Source organism: Bos indicus x Bos taurus, chromosome 7, assembly GCF_003369695.1.
Source record: "Bos indicus x Bos taurus breed Angus x Brahman F1 hybrid chromosome 7, Bos_hybrid_MaternalHap_v2.0, whole genome shotgun sequence".
Lineage (NCBI taxonomy): Eukaryota > Metazoa > Chordata > Mammalia > Artiodactyla > Bovidae > Bos > Bos indicus x Bos taurus.
Genome location: NC_040082.1, coordinates 49,083,904 through 49,100,701, shown reverse-complemented (window position 1 = coordinate 49,100,701; position 16,798 = coordinate 49,083,904). Strand labels below are relative to the sequence as shown.

Sequence of the window (16,798 nt, the reverse complement as noted above, 5' to 3'; positions counted from 1 at the left end):
AGAAAAGAAAATTTGAAGATCAGAGAGGGCAAGAGACTAGCCCAAGGTCACACAGCAGTGCCAGGTCAAAAAAAGCAGTTTCCTGACTCCTGGCCCAGGATCCCCTTCCTTATATTGAGCTACCTCCACTCAGGAGCCACTTTTGCTGGGAAAATAAGGGAGTAGAGTCCTACCTGTTTAGCTTCCTTCCCTTCTGTTAACATTCCTTCCTGCACTCATTTCCTGAGTGCCCTGCTCAAGAAGTTAAGATAAGCAAGGCGCACGGCTTACCCTACCCAAGAGTCACTCACAGTTGAGTGGCCTGGAAGCTTCTGGCTTCTAACACTAAGAAAGACATCTTTTTCTAAGTGGAAGAAAATGCTCTGAGGCCAGTTTTGTGTGTGTTTTGATTTGTTCTCTTTTTTTCTTTTTGATGCACTGTTTTGTTTGTTGCGGCCTTAATTGTTGCCATGTTATATTTTATCAGTTTAATGTTTTGATTTTATGCTTGGGCCCCCAAGGCAATTCAGTGAAGGGTATGATTTGGAAAATCAAGGAAATAAAGAAATTGTCCACAGAAGAGGCAGCCTCCCAGGAGCCAAGGACAAAGCATAAGTGCCTAAAATGAATTTTATTAGGAACAAAACAAAAACAAACAACCTGTTGCCAGACAAAAGGTATTAGACTGTCTTGGTTTGGTTTTTGTTTAATTTAATACCAATTCTCCATTTCTCCCAAGGTCATCCAAGGACAGAAGACTCAGTTTCTTCTCCACTGACTTCTAGAAGCCTCCCACATTTCCGCTTCCAGGTCTGTACTCACATGTGCCCCGTCTGCTCTGCCCTCCCCTCTTCCTCAGGAGGCAGGCTGTACCCACCCTTGCACTGGCCAGTATTTATGGATTAAGGCTGGGAATAATGCAGCCAACAAGAGAACCACCAATTTGCCTTCAAGGAGTTTACATTCTACTAAGGCAGGCATTCTTAACTGGGGCCATAATGCCCCAAGGGGCTGAAACTGGTTCTTGGAAGGGTTAAAAAAACTGATCTTCCTAATGATTTACATGTTCATCACCCTGTTTGCCATCTCAGTGAGTAGCTCCGCCAGCCACCCAGTCAGGGGCCAGGGCATAGTCATCAATTTGAGTTGCCAATCCCCTCTGAGCTCAGGCTCCTGGTAATTGACCTTGTGGTTGCCCAGTCCACGAAGGCTTCCACTCTCTCCCTGAAAATGGACTGCATCTGTCTTCACTTTCCACATTGCCCAGCCTAGATGCCAGGGCCCAAAGGTTAGGTGCCAACATTCTAGACCCCTATGCCCTTTTCTCCACCCATCCGGCACAGCTTGTATGTGGGTAGGTGAGCCGCAGTGGGGAAATCCCCCTGCCAACAGGACAGGACACACTGGGGTTGTCAACACTGTCAGGCATTTGGAATTCTGTGGGCAAGTTTGCTCCTCTGAAGGCACACTCTCCTCCTTCCTCCAAACGCCTCACCACCTCTCCCCAGCTCTCAGCAGACCTTGCCTCCCACTTTGCAGAAAAAATAGAAGCCGAAGATGAAATCTCCCTTAACATCCCACTACAAACCTACATCTACATCTGCACCCATCCTCTCTTTGTTCCCTCTTTTGGTTCTAGAGAAGTCATCCCTCCTTCTTTCCAAGACCAGCCCTTCCATCTACGCGCCTGATCCCATCCCCTCGCACACACTTGTGAACATCGCTCACTGGTTGCCTCCCCTCTTTCCCACACCCTTAATTAATCTCTCCCCTTGATCTGCCATCAGCCTGAAAACAAACTCAGGTCTCTTCCACCTTCTAACACACCTCCCCTCCCCTAACACACACACACACACACACACACACACACACACACACACACACACGGAGCCCATCACAACATCTCTCTTCTCCCCTTCACACAAATACTTCTCAAAAGACCCATTGCCTCCCTCACCCTTCCTTCACTCATCAGATCGCTGCCATCTGACCCTCTCCATCACTTTGCACAAACAGTATTCCTTAAAATCACCACCAACAGTCCCCATGTCTGTCAATAACTGAAGCCGCTGGTCCCATCCTCATCCTTCTGACATCTCAGAGCATTGCCCCTTGACTCTTCCCACTTGCCTGAAACTCTCAGCTTCCTTCCCTTGGCTTCCTTCCCTATGCCCACTCTCCTGGGTTTTCTCCCACCTCTTGGGCCCTCCTTCGCAGCCTCTGCAGGTACACCCTCATTTTCACAGCCGCAATCTGTGGGTGTGCCTCACAGCTCCATCCTGGGGCACTTTCTCCTCTCTCAACCACAGCCATGTGATCATCTGTCTCCTGACAACTTCCCATCCTCATGTGCTTCCAAACCCAGGCCTATTCAACATCTACCTCCAGGGTCCCAAAGGTCTTTCAAGCTCAACACGTCTAAAGTGGAACTTGGATTTTTCATGACCCCCTCCACAGCCTCTTATCCTCACTCACCCAGCAACCCCTCCCAGTTCACCTTCAGTTTTCCCCATCTCAGTGAAAAACCACTGCCTGTTTTCATGAAAACCTCAGAGGTCGTCCTGACACTCACTCTCCATCCCCTCCATTCCCACACAACTCTATGATGATTTTACTTCCTGATACCTGGAACTTTCCACAGCCCTCCACCTGTACTGCCACCAGCACCACCCCTGTGATATTCTCCCTGGATGCCTGCCTGCCCTCCTAACCCTAACCTGTCATCTTGCAGCTACTCACACACACACATACACCCCATTCCACTCTCTACCTACAGGGGTCACAATAAAATGCAAATGTCATCCTGTCCTTCTTGGACCTACACTGTCAGTGGCTTCCTAAATCTCTGAGGATGAAGAGAAAGAGCCTCGATACAGAATCTGCCTCTGCCCTCCTTCCAAACTCCCCAGTCCCCCTGCTCTCCCTCTGGGCCCTGTCACGAAGGTATTTTCTCACCTCTTCTCTCAGTGGTACCTTTCGCCTCAGGCCCTTTGCACAGGTCCTTTCTTCTGCCTAGGATTCTTCCCCCTACCCCACTCTCCCCTGCACATAGTTCAGAGGTCCTCACAGAGATCACTTCCTCAGGGACTCCTTCCCTGACCCCCAAGCAGAGACAGATCCTGTCATCCTGTCGGACTATTTCATGGTAATGGCTAATGGACACACAAGTGCAGTACTATTCTTGGAACTTTTCTGTGTGTTTCTGCTTAGAACTCATTTACTCCTCATGGCAACCCTATTAGGTAGAAATTATAATTACCTCTATCTTATGAGTGAAGAAACTGAGGCACCAAGAAGTTATATAACTTAGCGAAGGTCACCTAGTTAATAAGAGACAAAGCAGGAGTTTGAACCTGGGCAGAATGACTCCAGCATAGCTTTTAAATACTCCTCTTCCATAAGAAAAAAACTCTATCCCTTTCTTCTCTACACTTATTCACCACTTGTAACAATATATTTGTATGTGTTTGTTAAATAACAAAAACATATAAATAACAAAATACATGTAACAAATTAAATGTATTTGTTAGGTTGTGTCTCCCCCTTAGACTATAAGCTCTATTGGGGTAGAGACAGTTTTATTTCCAACAGTAGTTGTTCAATAAATATTTGCTAAATAGCTGAATGTAGATTAGTCTCCTCCCTCTTCCTCACTTACCATATTCCATCAGTTACCTGGTCCTGTTCCCTATTTCTTCCTGGAGGAATCATTCCTAAGCCTAGGATGGTCAGGTATGTGCTTACCCCGTATCCTAAAATTGGGCGGAAAACGTTATGTGTCTGTACACCTTCAGAATTTTCTACAGCAAACGTTAGGTGCTTCTTGCTCTCTTCATTTTCTCGATAGACACATGAAGTTAAGAACAGCTGATTCAGGACTTCCGTGTTGGTCCAGTGGTTAAGAATCCGCCTGCCAATGCAGGAGGCATGAATTCAATCCCTGTTTTGGGAAGATCCCACATGCCATGGAGCAACTAAGCCCGTGTGCCAACAGCTACTGAGCCCATGCTCTAGATCCCATATACCACAACTACTGAAGCCCTAGAGTGCCCTAGAGCCCATGATCCGCAAGAAGAGAAGCCATGGCCACAATGAGAAGCCCAAGCACTACAACTAAAGAAAGGCTGCGAGTAGCAATGATGACCTAGTGCAGAAGACCAAATAAATAAATAAATGAACATCCAAATAAAAATTTTAAATATATGTTAAAAGAAAAAAAAAGAATAGCTGATTCAAATATTCCCCAGCCTAACTCACTCTCTCCCTGCCAATCTCCTCTCCACAACTACAACACCCTCACATCCAGTTTTGTTCTCCACAAATCCATCCTCTATGTGTTGGTCATAGCAATCTTTTTTTTTTTTTTTGGCTGTGCTGGGTCTTAGTTGTAGCACGAAGGATCGTCAATCTTCATTGAGGCATGTGGACTGTTTAGTTATAGCATGAGAAGTCTTAGTTGTGGCATGTGGGTTCTAGTTCTCTGACCAGGAATCAAACCCAGGCCCCCTGCATTGGGAGTACAGAGTCTTATCCACTGGACCACCAGGGAAGTCCCCACTGCAATCTTTAAAAAACACACACCCAAGTCACCCTCCTGCATAGAGTCAGACAGAGACTGGCTATTGCCCTTGGAGCAAAGTGCAAACTCTGACCAGGGGGAGTGGGTGTTGTAGGCCCTGTTAACTTGTCCATCCTTCTGTGTCCACACTGGTTCCCTCAACCCTCCAACTCAACAGTCCAGCAGCACAGACCGCGTTTTATGTTTGGGTTTCCTGGCCTGTGGTTTCTCCTGTCTATATTCATGCAGTGCCCTCTGCCTGGGATGCCAGCCCTCTCCTCTGCACCTAGAAACTCCTATTCTGTCTTTAAGCCTCAGCTTAGATATCCCCTTGGGGTTAGGGGCCCCTTCTTTCTCCCATAGGCTGTGCCTGCCCCAGACAATGTGCAGAAGACACTGAACCATAGTTGCTTGATTACCAGCCTCTCTCTTTCCTGCGAGCTTTGAGGGCAGCTGCCACATCTTATATATCCCGCAGTCCTAGCCTAAGCGCTTGTCGAAGGTATGGCGCTCAATAACTATTCAATGAATGAATGAACGATGACAAATAGCATCGGTTCATGTGTTCTAAAAAGATTTGTGAAATGATTAAATGAGTGGGTAAGTGGAAGTTCGAGTCTAGAGAGAGCTGAATAGGATGTTCAGAGATGAGTAAAACCCGATCGCAGCTGTCACACAGCTAAGAGGAAGACAAATGCCTTCAAGGAGCGAGTCTGAAGGATTTAAGAGGGAGGCGTTCTAATCTTAGGCGGCCCAGGGGGCGTGTCCGGATCCGACTCCCGCCCTCCCCGCCAATAGGCGGTCTCAATGCCTCCCAGGCCTCCTCCCTTTTCACCCGCCGAGGCGGGGCCGGCCACCTTTGGAGATAAGACTACGCTTCCCGGCGTGCCGCGCGGCGGGCGGAGGAGGAGCCGGAAGTGGGGGGTGCGAGGTCTAAGGGCACAAGGGAAGTGGCGGGCGGGGACTGAGGGGGGCGTGCAGGTGAACGGACAGGCCGGGGGTCGCGGGCATGGCTGAGGCCAGGAAGCGGCGAGAGCTCCTTCCCCTGATCTACCAGCATCTGCTGCAGGCGGGCTATGTGCGTGCGGCGCGGGAAGTGAAGGAGCAGAGCGGCCAGGTAAGCGTGCGCGGGCCGTGTCTAAGGGCCGCGTGCAAGATCTATGGAGAGGCGGCCCGCGCCTCTTCCTCTGGCGGCCTGCGGGCGCGCAGATACCGGATCCCACTGTGCTCTGGGACGCGGCCCGGGGTGCCGAAGGGGCCGCAACCTCTGCCCCGCACCTCTGTGGCTCCCAGTTCCTTTGGGCCTCAGTTTCCTTATCTGTGGAGTGGGCGGGCCGGGACGTGAGACCGGACGCTCTGGGCTTTATAATTCCCGCGCCCCTTACCTCCACCCCCTTCCGGGAGCGACAATTTAAAGTTTCGAAGTGTCGGGCCACGTGGCTCGGCGCGGCCCCCTAGGGCGAAAAGGTAGCTGCGAGTCGGAGGAGAGGACCGCTACCAGCCCTGAAAGGAGCGAAAGAGCGCCCCGAGAAGGGCCTGAAGCTACTAAACTGAGCTGGAGCGCAAGCCCGTAGCAGCTTTTCTGTACTGATTGGGAGTTGAACTCGTGGTGTAGTCATTCTTACCTCATCCATTCCTCGAGCAGCTGTTAATCTGGCAGTGGGGGTGCTGGTGATAGAATAGTGAGGAGGGTCCCTGGGCTCACTAATTAGAGTTTACAGGCTAAATCTGTTAGGGGAGATGGACATAAATCAAAGGACCGCAAAAGTACCTGTGCTCTCAACACTGCATCAACTGCCAAGAATGAGAAGCATAGGGTGCTAAGACAGGAATGGCAGATTGCCTTAGTCAGGGATATCCAGAACTGCTTTCCTGAGGAAGTGAATGCTGCTTTGAGATCTGAGAGAAGGAAGTGGATGTTCCAAGTAGGAATGCAAAGTGTTGCATATGTACTGGCCGCCAGAAAGTTTCTTATGACTGAAGTGTGGAGTTCAAGGCTGACAGAGATCTCTGGGGAGACAGAGGCAGGAAGCGGGCTTCCTTTGGTTTTGGTAAAGTAGTGGTAAGCCACTGGAAGGTGTTAAGTTGGTGTGGTGGCTGTGGACTTGATTAGTTGGTGTCTCTCTGGCAGGCTCTGGCCATGATACTTGCTCTCAGGACCTCTGGGAGAGACTAAAGGATGACAAATAAGACATCATCTCTGCTTTTCCCAATCTTTGGACCTCGGTAGCTTTTCTTCAGTTATATCACTTAACAGCTACAGGCAACAAAAGGGAGTACCTATCTTCTTTGGGGCGTTTGCCTAGATGAAAGAATCCTGCCCTTATGAAGCATATATTCCAGCAGGAACAGACAAATGACTGAATTTTTTTTTTAAGTTAATGATACAGTGTGTGGGGTGATGGTAGGTGCTAGTTGTAAAAATAAGGCAGGTAGAAGGGATAAGGAATGTCAGAGTTAAATTATCTATAGGGTGGTCATGAAACCCGAATGAGAAGGTGACTTTGGGCGAGGACCTGAAGAAAGTGAAGGAGTGAGCCATATAGTTGGCGGGAGAGAGCATTCGAGACAGAAAGAACAGCCAGCCCCGATGGGGGCGGAGTCCCCTGACAGATTTGAGGGCCAGTGTGCCTGGGGCCAAGGAAAGTGAAACTGACACTTTCAGTCACTGTCAGTTACAGTCTGAATGTTACTGGCTGCTGTGCTGTGCAGTTACTATTGTAGATTGTCTCCTTCAGGCCTGAGAGCAGCATCTTAGATGGATACTACTGTTATCCCCATATAAAGAAAGAACCTGCAAGTTTAAAGAGCTGAAGGCAGTAGACTATCCAGTTAACAAGTTCTCTTTGCCTGACCCCAGATGCACCCTCCTGGCCACTCTGCCTAAATCCCTGGCCCTGCATTACTCACTCAGCCTCCTTGGGGCACTTGACGTCCCAGGTTCTTGACATTTGCAGAGAGAATAGATTTCTGATCTTGGCTCCAAAGGGCTTTGTTCTACCAAAGGATTGGCACCATTTGGTTCCAGTCTGTGCCCAGTGGGTCAGCAGACAGCGTGGGTGTCTAGTCTGTGGTTCATACTGCCTGGGGAGATTGACCAGCCTGACTTTTGAAAGGTCAGGGGTGGAAAAAGCCCTGTCTTGTGGCACCTAAGCCTGGAGAGTGACAGGGAGGCTGGGGGCTAGATAAATGCTAGCCTGGAATATTCCCACTTTACTCTGTCAAAGGTACTTCTCACCAGAATATTGTCTTAAAAGGTTTTAGTTGGAAGTACTTGCCCTGCGTGTCTCTGAAAGGTTCGGGTGGTCCTGGCAGAGCCGAGCAGACATATTGCCCAGAGCAGAAAGACCCCCTTCTCAGCCATCTTTCTGTGGATCATGATGTCATGAGAGTGGGGCCCAAGGAGGAACCTTGCTGTACTCAGGAGGGTTAATTGCTGCTTTCTCTTTGCTTCTCTGCAGAAAATTTTCCTGAGTCAGCCTGTAACCCTTCTGGACATCTATACACACTGGCAACAGTAAGTCTAATGGGGCTGAGGGAGTGCAGGAGGGATACCCCAAGCTCTCAGCATGAAATCAGCTACTAATCTGGTCTAAGATCTGTCCCCATAACCCACTGTAGATACTATTATCACCTCTAGGAAGCTACGCCACAGATACGGGTGTCTCTCTGGTAGTAGAGAGGACACTGAGAGCTGTGAGCAGTGTCTCTGCAGGACAAGAGCTTCTCGGCAGCTTGTTATTCATTCAGTCAACGCTCATTTATTGAGTAACTACTGAATGCCAGGCTCTCAGTACAGAGATATTGTTGTGAGTGAGACATGCATGGTGGCTCCTTTCCTGGAGCTAACATTGGAATCGGGGAGGTAAGCATACCACGGAGAATGAGACAAATGAGTATAAAATTACAGTGGTGGTGAGGATTATGAAAAAGAGGTGCCTGGGGCCAAAACTGCCTCACCTCATTAGGTGTTTAGGGGTGGCTTCCTTGAGGTAACCTTTGAGTTGAAACCTGCAAGGAATGGGGAAGTGAACTCAGCAATAGGTGTGGAAAGGCTGATGGAGTGTAGCTGGCAGAGGGAGCTGCTGGTCTGAGGCCTGTAACTGCAGTGCAGTGCAGACGAGACTGGACGATCATCAGGGACCACCCCATGACAGGCCTGATCACCCATGAGGAGAAGTTGTGTCTTTGCCCCAAGAGCCCTGGGAGCCATGGAAGGGTGAAGTGGAGAGAGTGAGATCACTGGCTCGACTGGGTAGGCTGTGGATATCGGCCTCCAGACAAGAGCTGATGGGGCTTGAGGCAGGAATAACATAGGAGGGAAACAGTTTGCAGCAATACTAGAGGATGAGATGAGGGTCTGCAGATGGTTTGGAGAAGCAGTGTAGTCAACTCCCAGGTGTCTCACTTGTACGCTTGAATGGAAGGAACCCAACATGGAGGGAAAGATTTCAAAGACGTGTTGAATGTGAAATGCCTGTGAAACATGCAAAACAAGGAGGGGGTATAATCCAAGGACTATCAACAGAGGAATGGTTTGAAAATGAAGGAGGGGATAATTGTTCCCTCAGTGAACTGGCCTGACCACAGCCAACTACGGGAGTGAAGGACCTGCAGTTGTGGCCCATGAGGAATGATAGTGAATACGCAACTGTCTGGGTGGAAAAGAGATGGCAGAGGGGCAGTGGAGGGACCACTATCTGCACATGTTAGGAGACAAAGGGAGTGGGGTGTTCCCTGGGCCTGAGAGACTGAAGTGGGACCCATGTGAACCTGCTTTAGGAAGACAAGTGTCAGCTTCTGAATAAAAGCAGTGGGTCATCAAAGCTGTTCAAAACTCAGGTGGGCTACAGTAGAGTGGTGAGATCCCTGTCATCAGAGGTGTGTAAGCAAAAGCGGACATGGTAGAGAAGGGATCCCAGCTTCCAGTAGAGAGCTAAGGTCTTTGCAAGCCCTGTCAGCCCTCAGTTCTTGGCTCTCCTCTGCTGCTAAGGCAAGCACAGGGTACACCCCCTACTTCCTCTTCCATGTGCCCAGGTGTCTGACTATTTGTGCAGCACTTCCTGCCCCCGGAGAACTGCTTCACTGAGCCATGCCACATGCCCTCCCCTACCACCAGCCCCTTCTCTGGATGAGGGGTACTGACTTGGACAAGGACCTCACACCCACGAGAGCCAGCCTAACCTGGTGGTTCAAACCCAGCTTGTGTGACCTTGGACAAACTTGATCTCCCCAAGTCTGTCTCCTTCAGTAAAATTAAGATAATAATAGGAAATAAAGTGCTAAACCTGGCCAATGGAGGCATTAGCTCTCTACTCGCCTCTGTTTAGTGAGCGCCTACTCTGGGACAGAACTGTTCTCCATGTCGTTGGAAACAAACTGGAAGAAAAAAATCTCTGCACCTGTGAAAGTTACATTCTACGGGGAGAAGAGAGGCAGAGTGAACCTATACATGTGATAAATGAAATATGTTTTTGCAGAAGATTTCCCAACAAGTGGCCTTCCTGGGAACAAGGGAGCCAGGCAGCACATCCCAAACTGTGGCAGAGCGACATCTGTCCCACATGGAGAGTGTGGCACACAGACAGTGACCCCCTCAGGCAGGAGGCTGGGCTCAGAGGAAGTGATGCTTGAAAATTCTGGGTGCTTATCCTCCCCAGAAGCCTCAGACTGTGACTCTGGGCAGGTCACTTAGCCGTGAGACTTAGGCTAGGTACTCTAGGTACTGTAGTGAGCTGGAAAAGGTTCTGCCAGCCCTCCCCTCCCTGGGCATGCAGTGGGGGCATCAAGTAGGAAGTAAGTAAAATAGCAGGAGAGAGAAAAGTGCTCTGAAGAAAATGAAACAGGGCAGAGAATATCTTAGAGGACAGTGGTGGCCGGGGAGGGCCTCTCCGAGAAGGCTGTACTGCAGTTGAGGCCTGAGGGACAACAGAGACCTGGGCAGTCTTCCAAGAGGAGGTGGCTGGGGTGCCACAAGTCCTGAAGGAAGGAGGAGCCTGGATGGTTCTGTGAAGTGTATACAGTGCCGGCACTTAGAGCTCTGTGACTCTTAGCTGCTGTTAGAAAATACTGTCCGCCCTTCCTGAGTGTTTGGAGATGAATAAACTATAAAAATACAATGAAATGAGTGAAGATGCACAACACGAAATTGTTTCTGCACTCTGTTTCATCACTGTTTAAAGTCTCTTTATACACTTTCTCTTTGGGGTCAGGGAGGATGTGGGAGGTCTTCCTTTTCAACTCTCCTAGGGTTGTTCTTGCCCCCTGGTTGAGCTTGCCAGTCACCCTTGTCCTGCAGAACTTCGGAGATTGGCCGGAAACGGAAGGCAGAGGAAGATGCGGCCTTGCAGGCCAAGAGGAGCCGTGTGTCAGACCCCATCAGCAGCTCAGAAAGCTCAGAAGAGGAGGAGGAAGAGGAGGAGGCAGAAGCCAAAACCACCAAACCCAGTAAGAGCCCTGGGTGCTGAGAGGGCCCCGTTTCTGCGCTGGGGGCTCGGTACAGTACCCTGCACCTCTCGGGGACAGGCTGTTGTATATTGGATTGTTCCAAGGGAGAGTCCACCTCCAGCTTCACCTCCGTGAGCCCTCGGAGGACCAGGTCCTTTTAAAGGGAAGGTTGTAAGAGCCCCACATACCTATTTCAGTCTGATTTGAGCCCTTCCTCTGGGCCAGACATTGTGTCCCAGGTGCTAGGAATCCAGTGGTGAACAAAAACATGAACGGGCTCTTAGAGTCTAGAGGCATGTCGAGTCGCCTCTCCAGTCCAGTCCAGGAACTGCATTTGTTTAAGCCTTCGAGATAATTCTGGTAAAACCAGAAAAGCAGCCCACATTTTCAGAAGAGCTGCTAGAGAGATTTCAGAGCCGACAGCCGGCGGGCCCCTCTCCTGTGTGCTCGGGCTGTTTCAGCAGTTGCCCGTCTGAAGTGAGCAGGTCTAGCACCTGCACGCTGTCCCAGGCACTCCGGTTCCGGTGCATTGGCAGGGGTCCCCCGTGAGGCCGTCACAGCCCCTCCTCCCCCCATTCTCCGGGTAGTTTGTGCTTTAACCAACAGTGGTCACAGCTCCACAGAAGAATTACCGTTCTTCTTTGCAGTATTGGTTTTTACTTACATAGAAGGTAACTTCTTAATTTTTAAATATATTTTCTAATTGTAAAAGAAATACAGGCTTCATTATATTCATTATAGAATATGTGAAAATGACTTTGAGAGAGGTAGGGGAAAATTACCCATATTCTTGGCCATGTATAATTTGGCAAATTATTCTTCCATTTATTTTTCCTGAGCATGTTTTTTCAAATATTGGCGATCATACTGAATATGTATTTTATACTTTGCTTAATCTTTGAAAATTATAATGCAAAACAAGTTCGCTGTGAACTCTACAAAAACATACAGAAGAGAAGTGGGAGGTTTCCTGTTCCCCTTGCCTGCTCCCTTTCCTCTCCCTAAATGCATCTCCTGGAAAATAGCCTGATGATGCTGACGACGCTCCCCTTTGCATCTGCACTCAGATAGACATCCGTACAGGCGTACATCCATACCTACTAACTACTTGAAACAAAAGCTGTAAAACTGCCTACTGACTGGTTACTCAATATTAATGAATTTTTTAAGCTGTAATAATGGAATTACAATGATACTTTTTAAGAGTCCTCATTGAGAGAAACCTGCTGAAATATTGTTGGGCAACATGATACAATGTCTGGTGTATTCTTCAGAATAATACTCACTGGGGATGGAGGAATGAGGGGTGCAGTTGAAATAAGATTGGCTACAAGTTGATAATGGTTGGGGCTGGGTGGCTTAGTCCTCTTCCTCGGTACTTATGAATGGGCCTAAGATGTTCCATAATTAAAAATCAACAAAGGGCTTCCCTGGTGGCTCAGTGGTAGAGACTGTCTGCCAGTGCAAAAAGCATCGGTTCAGTCCCTGGGCCGGGAAGATGCCACATGCCACGGAGCAGCTAAGCTCGTGCACCACGACTGTTGAACCTGTGCTCTAGAGCGTGTGCTTTGCAACAAGAGAAGCCCCCACAATGGGAAGCCCACACACCACAACTGGAGAGTAGCCCTGCTCTCTGCAGCTAGAGAAAAGCAACAAAGACCCAGCTCAGCCAATAAATTGGAAAAAAAAATGAAGAGAGATGGAATTAAATGTCAGGAAAAGAATTAGATCATGTCATTCCTCTCAACAGCATCGTATTTTTAACCTAATCAACACTTGTTTTCTCTTGGCTTTATTTATTCCTTTGTCTTTGGTCTTCCTTGCTGTGCTCGAGGTTTTCTCTAGTTGCGGTGAGGGGGTGGCTACTCTTGTTTGGTTGCACAGGTTTCTCGCTGCAGAGCACAGGCTGTAGGGCACGGGCTCAGTAGTTGTGGTGCATAAGCCTAGGTGCTCTGTGGCATGTGGAATCGTCTCGGACCAGGGACTGAACCTGTGTCCCCAGCATCGGCAAGCGAATTCTTAATCACTGGACCACCAGGGAAGCCCCCAACAGCATCTTCTTTATTTCACAGCATACATTAGAAATCTTTCCCTAACCTGAACTCAAAGGAGACAGTATCCTGGTATCAAGGCAACAAGGATCTGGAAACCGACATCTAACAAGATTCCAGTCATGTAGTTCAGCTCCCCACCCACTGGGAAATGGTTTAAATTCGAGCAGCTATCTCTGTGGACCTGGGGCTGCATGACCTGCCCCTGTCTTGCTAAGTGGCATTCGGGGCTGCAGTGTGGCAGGTAGCCTGTGGGAATGGCATCCCTGGAGTTGTTCGGGCCTCCAGGGTAGTATGCAGTAGGTCTGGGAGCCAATCCCTTTTCCTCTGGGGCCCTCAGTATCTCGAGCCTCCAGGGAGTTGGGACCCCACTGGGGATGCAGTCAGCTGACTTTCATGTCGCCACTCTCCTCTCTTGCTCCTGGGGGATGTGGTTGAGCACCACTGAGCCCTTCCTCAGTCCAGGCTCAGCCTCAAATCTTACGCCAACACCGGGCAGCCATACAAATTGAATTGTTATGTGAGCTGAAACCTTTCTTCTTCCCTGAGAAAAGGCTGGTCTGGCTCACCCAACGGGTATTTGTGTCTTGCAGCCCCGAGATTAGCAGCTACCAACTCCTCAGTCACAGGGACAGTTTCGTCTTCAAATGTGAAAGAAAAAGCCAAGGTGAGTGGGACCATCTTCCAGGCTGTCACCCATGGGAGGTGAGGTGCCCTGTAGGACACGTTCCCTGGCATCAGTGAAGAATTGGGTTGTGGGTAATTGCCCAGCTTGGATTCAGATCTCAGTCACCAGCTGTGTGATCAGGGTGTGTCCCATGCACCTCTCCAGGCCTCAGGTTTTTGTCTGTAAGATGGTGATGGTGCCTACTGCTGTGAGCTGTTGGGCACCTTACATACCTGGGGTACACGGCTCCTTTCCTCCTTCGGTCCTGCATTCAGCTCTTCATTCAGCGAGTCATTACCAATACAGTTATGTTCCAGGTACTACGTGAGGCAGTGGAGACACCATAGCAAATAAGACACCTGTGGCTTTGAAAACTCGAGAAACATTTTCTAGACTGGAAACTACTTGGAAGGCAGAATATCATTTTCTGGTCATCCTCAAAGTAGTGTCTCAGACATGTAAAGGACTGTGTCCATGATACTGACTGGAGCATTAGCAAAAAAATACGTAGAAATAATCACGAGGCCATGATAACATCCACAATAAATTGCTACTTAACCGCTTAGCAAAACTGCTGTGTCCTAAGAACTGTAATTCAGTTCACACCTCTGCGAGGGGAGGTACCATTTTCAGTGCCCCCCTTGACTGGCCACAGGTTGGTGATGAAGCCATAACTTCAAAGATGAAGAAACAGAGGTTCAGGGAGGTCATGTGCCCAAGCTCAAGGGTCTGGGAAGTGGCAGAGGTGGGAGCCAATGTGGTCTGTGCTCTTATCCACCTGACCATACCCAGTGGCTGTCACTCCTGTTCTCTGTAGGCAAAGACCACGAAAGCCAGCAAGACGGTGAACTCCACGACACACCCTGCCCCGGGAAAGGCAGTGGCCCACCTCCTCACTGGGAAGTCACCCCAGAAGACATCGGGGCCCTCGGCAAATGCTGTCTTGGTGTCAGAAACCGAGGAGGAGGGCAGCGTGTCAGCCCTCAGAACCGCCACCACGCCTGGTGAGGAGCCCCAACCTCTAGGGCCAGGCCCGAGGGCGGGCTGGGGAGGCAGACCTGGGCACTGCTTTGTCAGGCCCCCGGGACATTCTGGAATTCAGGCGGTTGTTTCCATGACGGCGAGGACCCCCGCCTCAGGCCACTTTCCCCTCCCTTGGGTGAGAGAGAATCTGCTGCAGGGACACCTCAGGCTTGGCTGAGGGAGTGTGAGCAGCCAGGGTGGGGTTGGAGCGTTTTCTGGTTTATTGCTCTCAGGTAGGGACCAGCGCCTTCCACAGAGGCTTAGACGCTAAGCTGAGGCCTGGGTTTGCCTCTGCATCGCATGTAAAATAGGCATTTGCCCTGCCTGCTGCCCTGTGATGGGGGAAGGTTTTCTAAGCCCCCAGGTGCTGGCGCTTGTGTGTCAGGACCTATTGTTACACCTCTTACCAGCCCCTCAGCTGTGCAAGAGCAGAGTGGGGGGAGTGTGGTATGCCCCTCAGCTGTTTGTCTTCCATGGGGGGAGGGAGCAGTACTCATACCTGTCCCTGAGTAATTGGCATGGAGGGTGCCAACGAGAGGCAGGCAGGTCTATAAAGGGTTGGCCCTCAGTCCCCTCCTTGTTTATCCCTCAGGAATGGCATCCGCCGACCAGGCTGACAGCTCCAGTGAGGATACCACCAGCTCGAGTGATGAGACGGACTTGGAGGTAATTGCCAGCCACCCTCAGAGTGGCCTTCTGCAAACCTCTAACCCTCCTGGGGCCTGGCCAGAGGCCTCACCTCCCAGTGGTACCAGTGTCACCTCTCCCCATTCAGTGGGTGTTTTGGGGTGACCAGGAGCTGGAAGGCTGAGCCTGGGCAGGTTGGGAGCCAGATTTTCACTGTGCTCTGGGCAGGAAGAGGGCCTGGAGTTGGTGGGGAGAGACACCATCCTACCTGTGAGGTGGGGGCAGACTTTCTGGGAGAGGCGGCACGGGACCAGGGCCTGACGCACAGGGGGCTCCACCGGGTGGGCATGTCGGGGCATGAGTGTTTGAGCAGGAAAAGCTGCACGAGCAAAGGCCATGGGCTCAGGAGTGTGGCTGTCTGGGGTCAGGCTGCTGAGGAGGTTCTGGGTCTCAGCACTGCCTGAGGAAGTCCGTGGCCTTGTCTCTTCTGTGAACCGTGGCCTGGAGTCCCTGCAGATTATTCCTTAGCATGCACCTTCCAAGTGGCAGGCAGGTTCCTGCTGCCGTGGGGGAGTGAAAGGGACCCTCAGAAATTTAACTGCAGTGGTGATGGTTGGTACGAACGGAGGATCCAGAAAGCCATGAGGGGCAGTAACAGGGGTGCGATGTGGGCAGAGGGACAGCATGGCAGGGATGGACACACAGCAGATTTGATGCTTTTCAGGAAAAGTGATCCACAGTTTCATGAATGAAGGGGAAAATGATGTAAGATGAAGTCCGAGGGAGGCAGGGGCCAGATCGGTGCCTGACCGTGAGGACCACTGAGAGAAGTTTGGGTTTTGTCCTGGGGGCTGTGGGAAGCCACTGCAGGGTTGCAGGCACACAGGTGAGATGGCCTGATTTATGGTTCCAAAACATCGCTGGTTGTGGCCTGGGTTGGAGGACGGTGCTTCATAAATGCAGTGAGATGGTTGAGAGGGCTGTTGGAGTAATGCTGGCAGGAGATGCTGAAAGCTGGCACCAGGGCACCCAGCAGAGAGATGGGGAGAGAGAACGATAGGATTTGGGGATCAAATTGACCTGGCACCCATGGCGCTTCCTACCTTCCCTTTCCACCTCAGCTAGAAACCCCTGAAGATGCAGCCCTAACTGCGGGCTGCTTCTCACATTCCATCCCACCTTTGGGCCCTAGCTACAGCCAGCTATAAAGGTACCCTGGGCTTCCATCTCCAGGCTCTGTCAAGGGAAGGGGCACACTCCTGGCCCTGGAAGCCAGCAGCCAAACACACAGCTTCAGTGGACCAGAGCCTAGAGAGGGAGGGAGGGTGCCCCAGGACTCTCAGCAGGCTGGTGCCAAGACTAGAGCTCAGGTCCTGGCCTCTTGGCCCTTGTGGTAGCCACCGTGATCAGACACTGTGTTAATATTTGGAGGGGTAGACAAGTATG

At 50.5% G+C, this 16,798-nt stretch overlaps 1 protein-coding gene across 8 annotated transcripts in view; it reads left to right on the top strand.

The window, feature by feature from the left end:
• The first annotated feature begins 5,450 nt into the window (after positions 1-5,450).
• The window catches only part of TCOF1 (treacle ribosome biogenesis factor 1), a 39,729-nt gene continuing 28,381 nt past the window's right edge, over positions 5,451-16,798 (top strand). For 4 of the 8 annotated variants that reach the window (XR_003511771.1, XR_003511770.1, XM_027545953.1 and 1 more), the window contains exons 1-6: positions 5,475-5,654; positions 7,999-8,054; positions 10,836-10,984; positions 13,629-13,702; positions 14,520-14,706; positions 15,318-15,391. Coding sequence is in view for 5 of the 8 variants with exons in the window: in XM_027545953.1 (XP_027401754.1) it covers positions 5,547-5,654; positions 7,999-8,054; positions 10,836-10,984; positions 13,629-13,702; positions 14,520-14,706; positions 15,318-15,391 (648 nt within the window). In the remaining 3 variants the exon portion in view is untranslated. Of the gene's footprint in view, positions 5,655-7,998; positions 8,055-10,835; positions 10,985-13,628; positions 13,703-14,519; positions 14,707-15,317; positions 15,392-16,798 lie in introns of all 8 variants that reach the window. The other 4 variants (XM_027545954.1, XM_027545956.1, XM_027545955.1 and 1 more) reach the window with 3 other exon arrangements.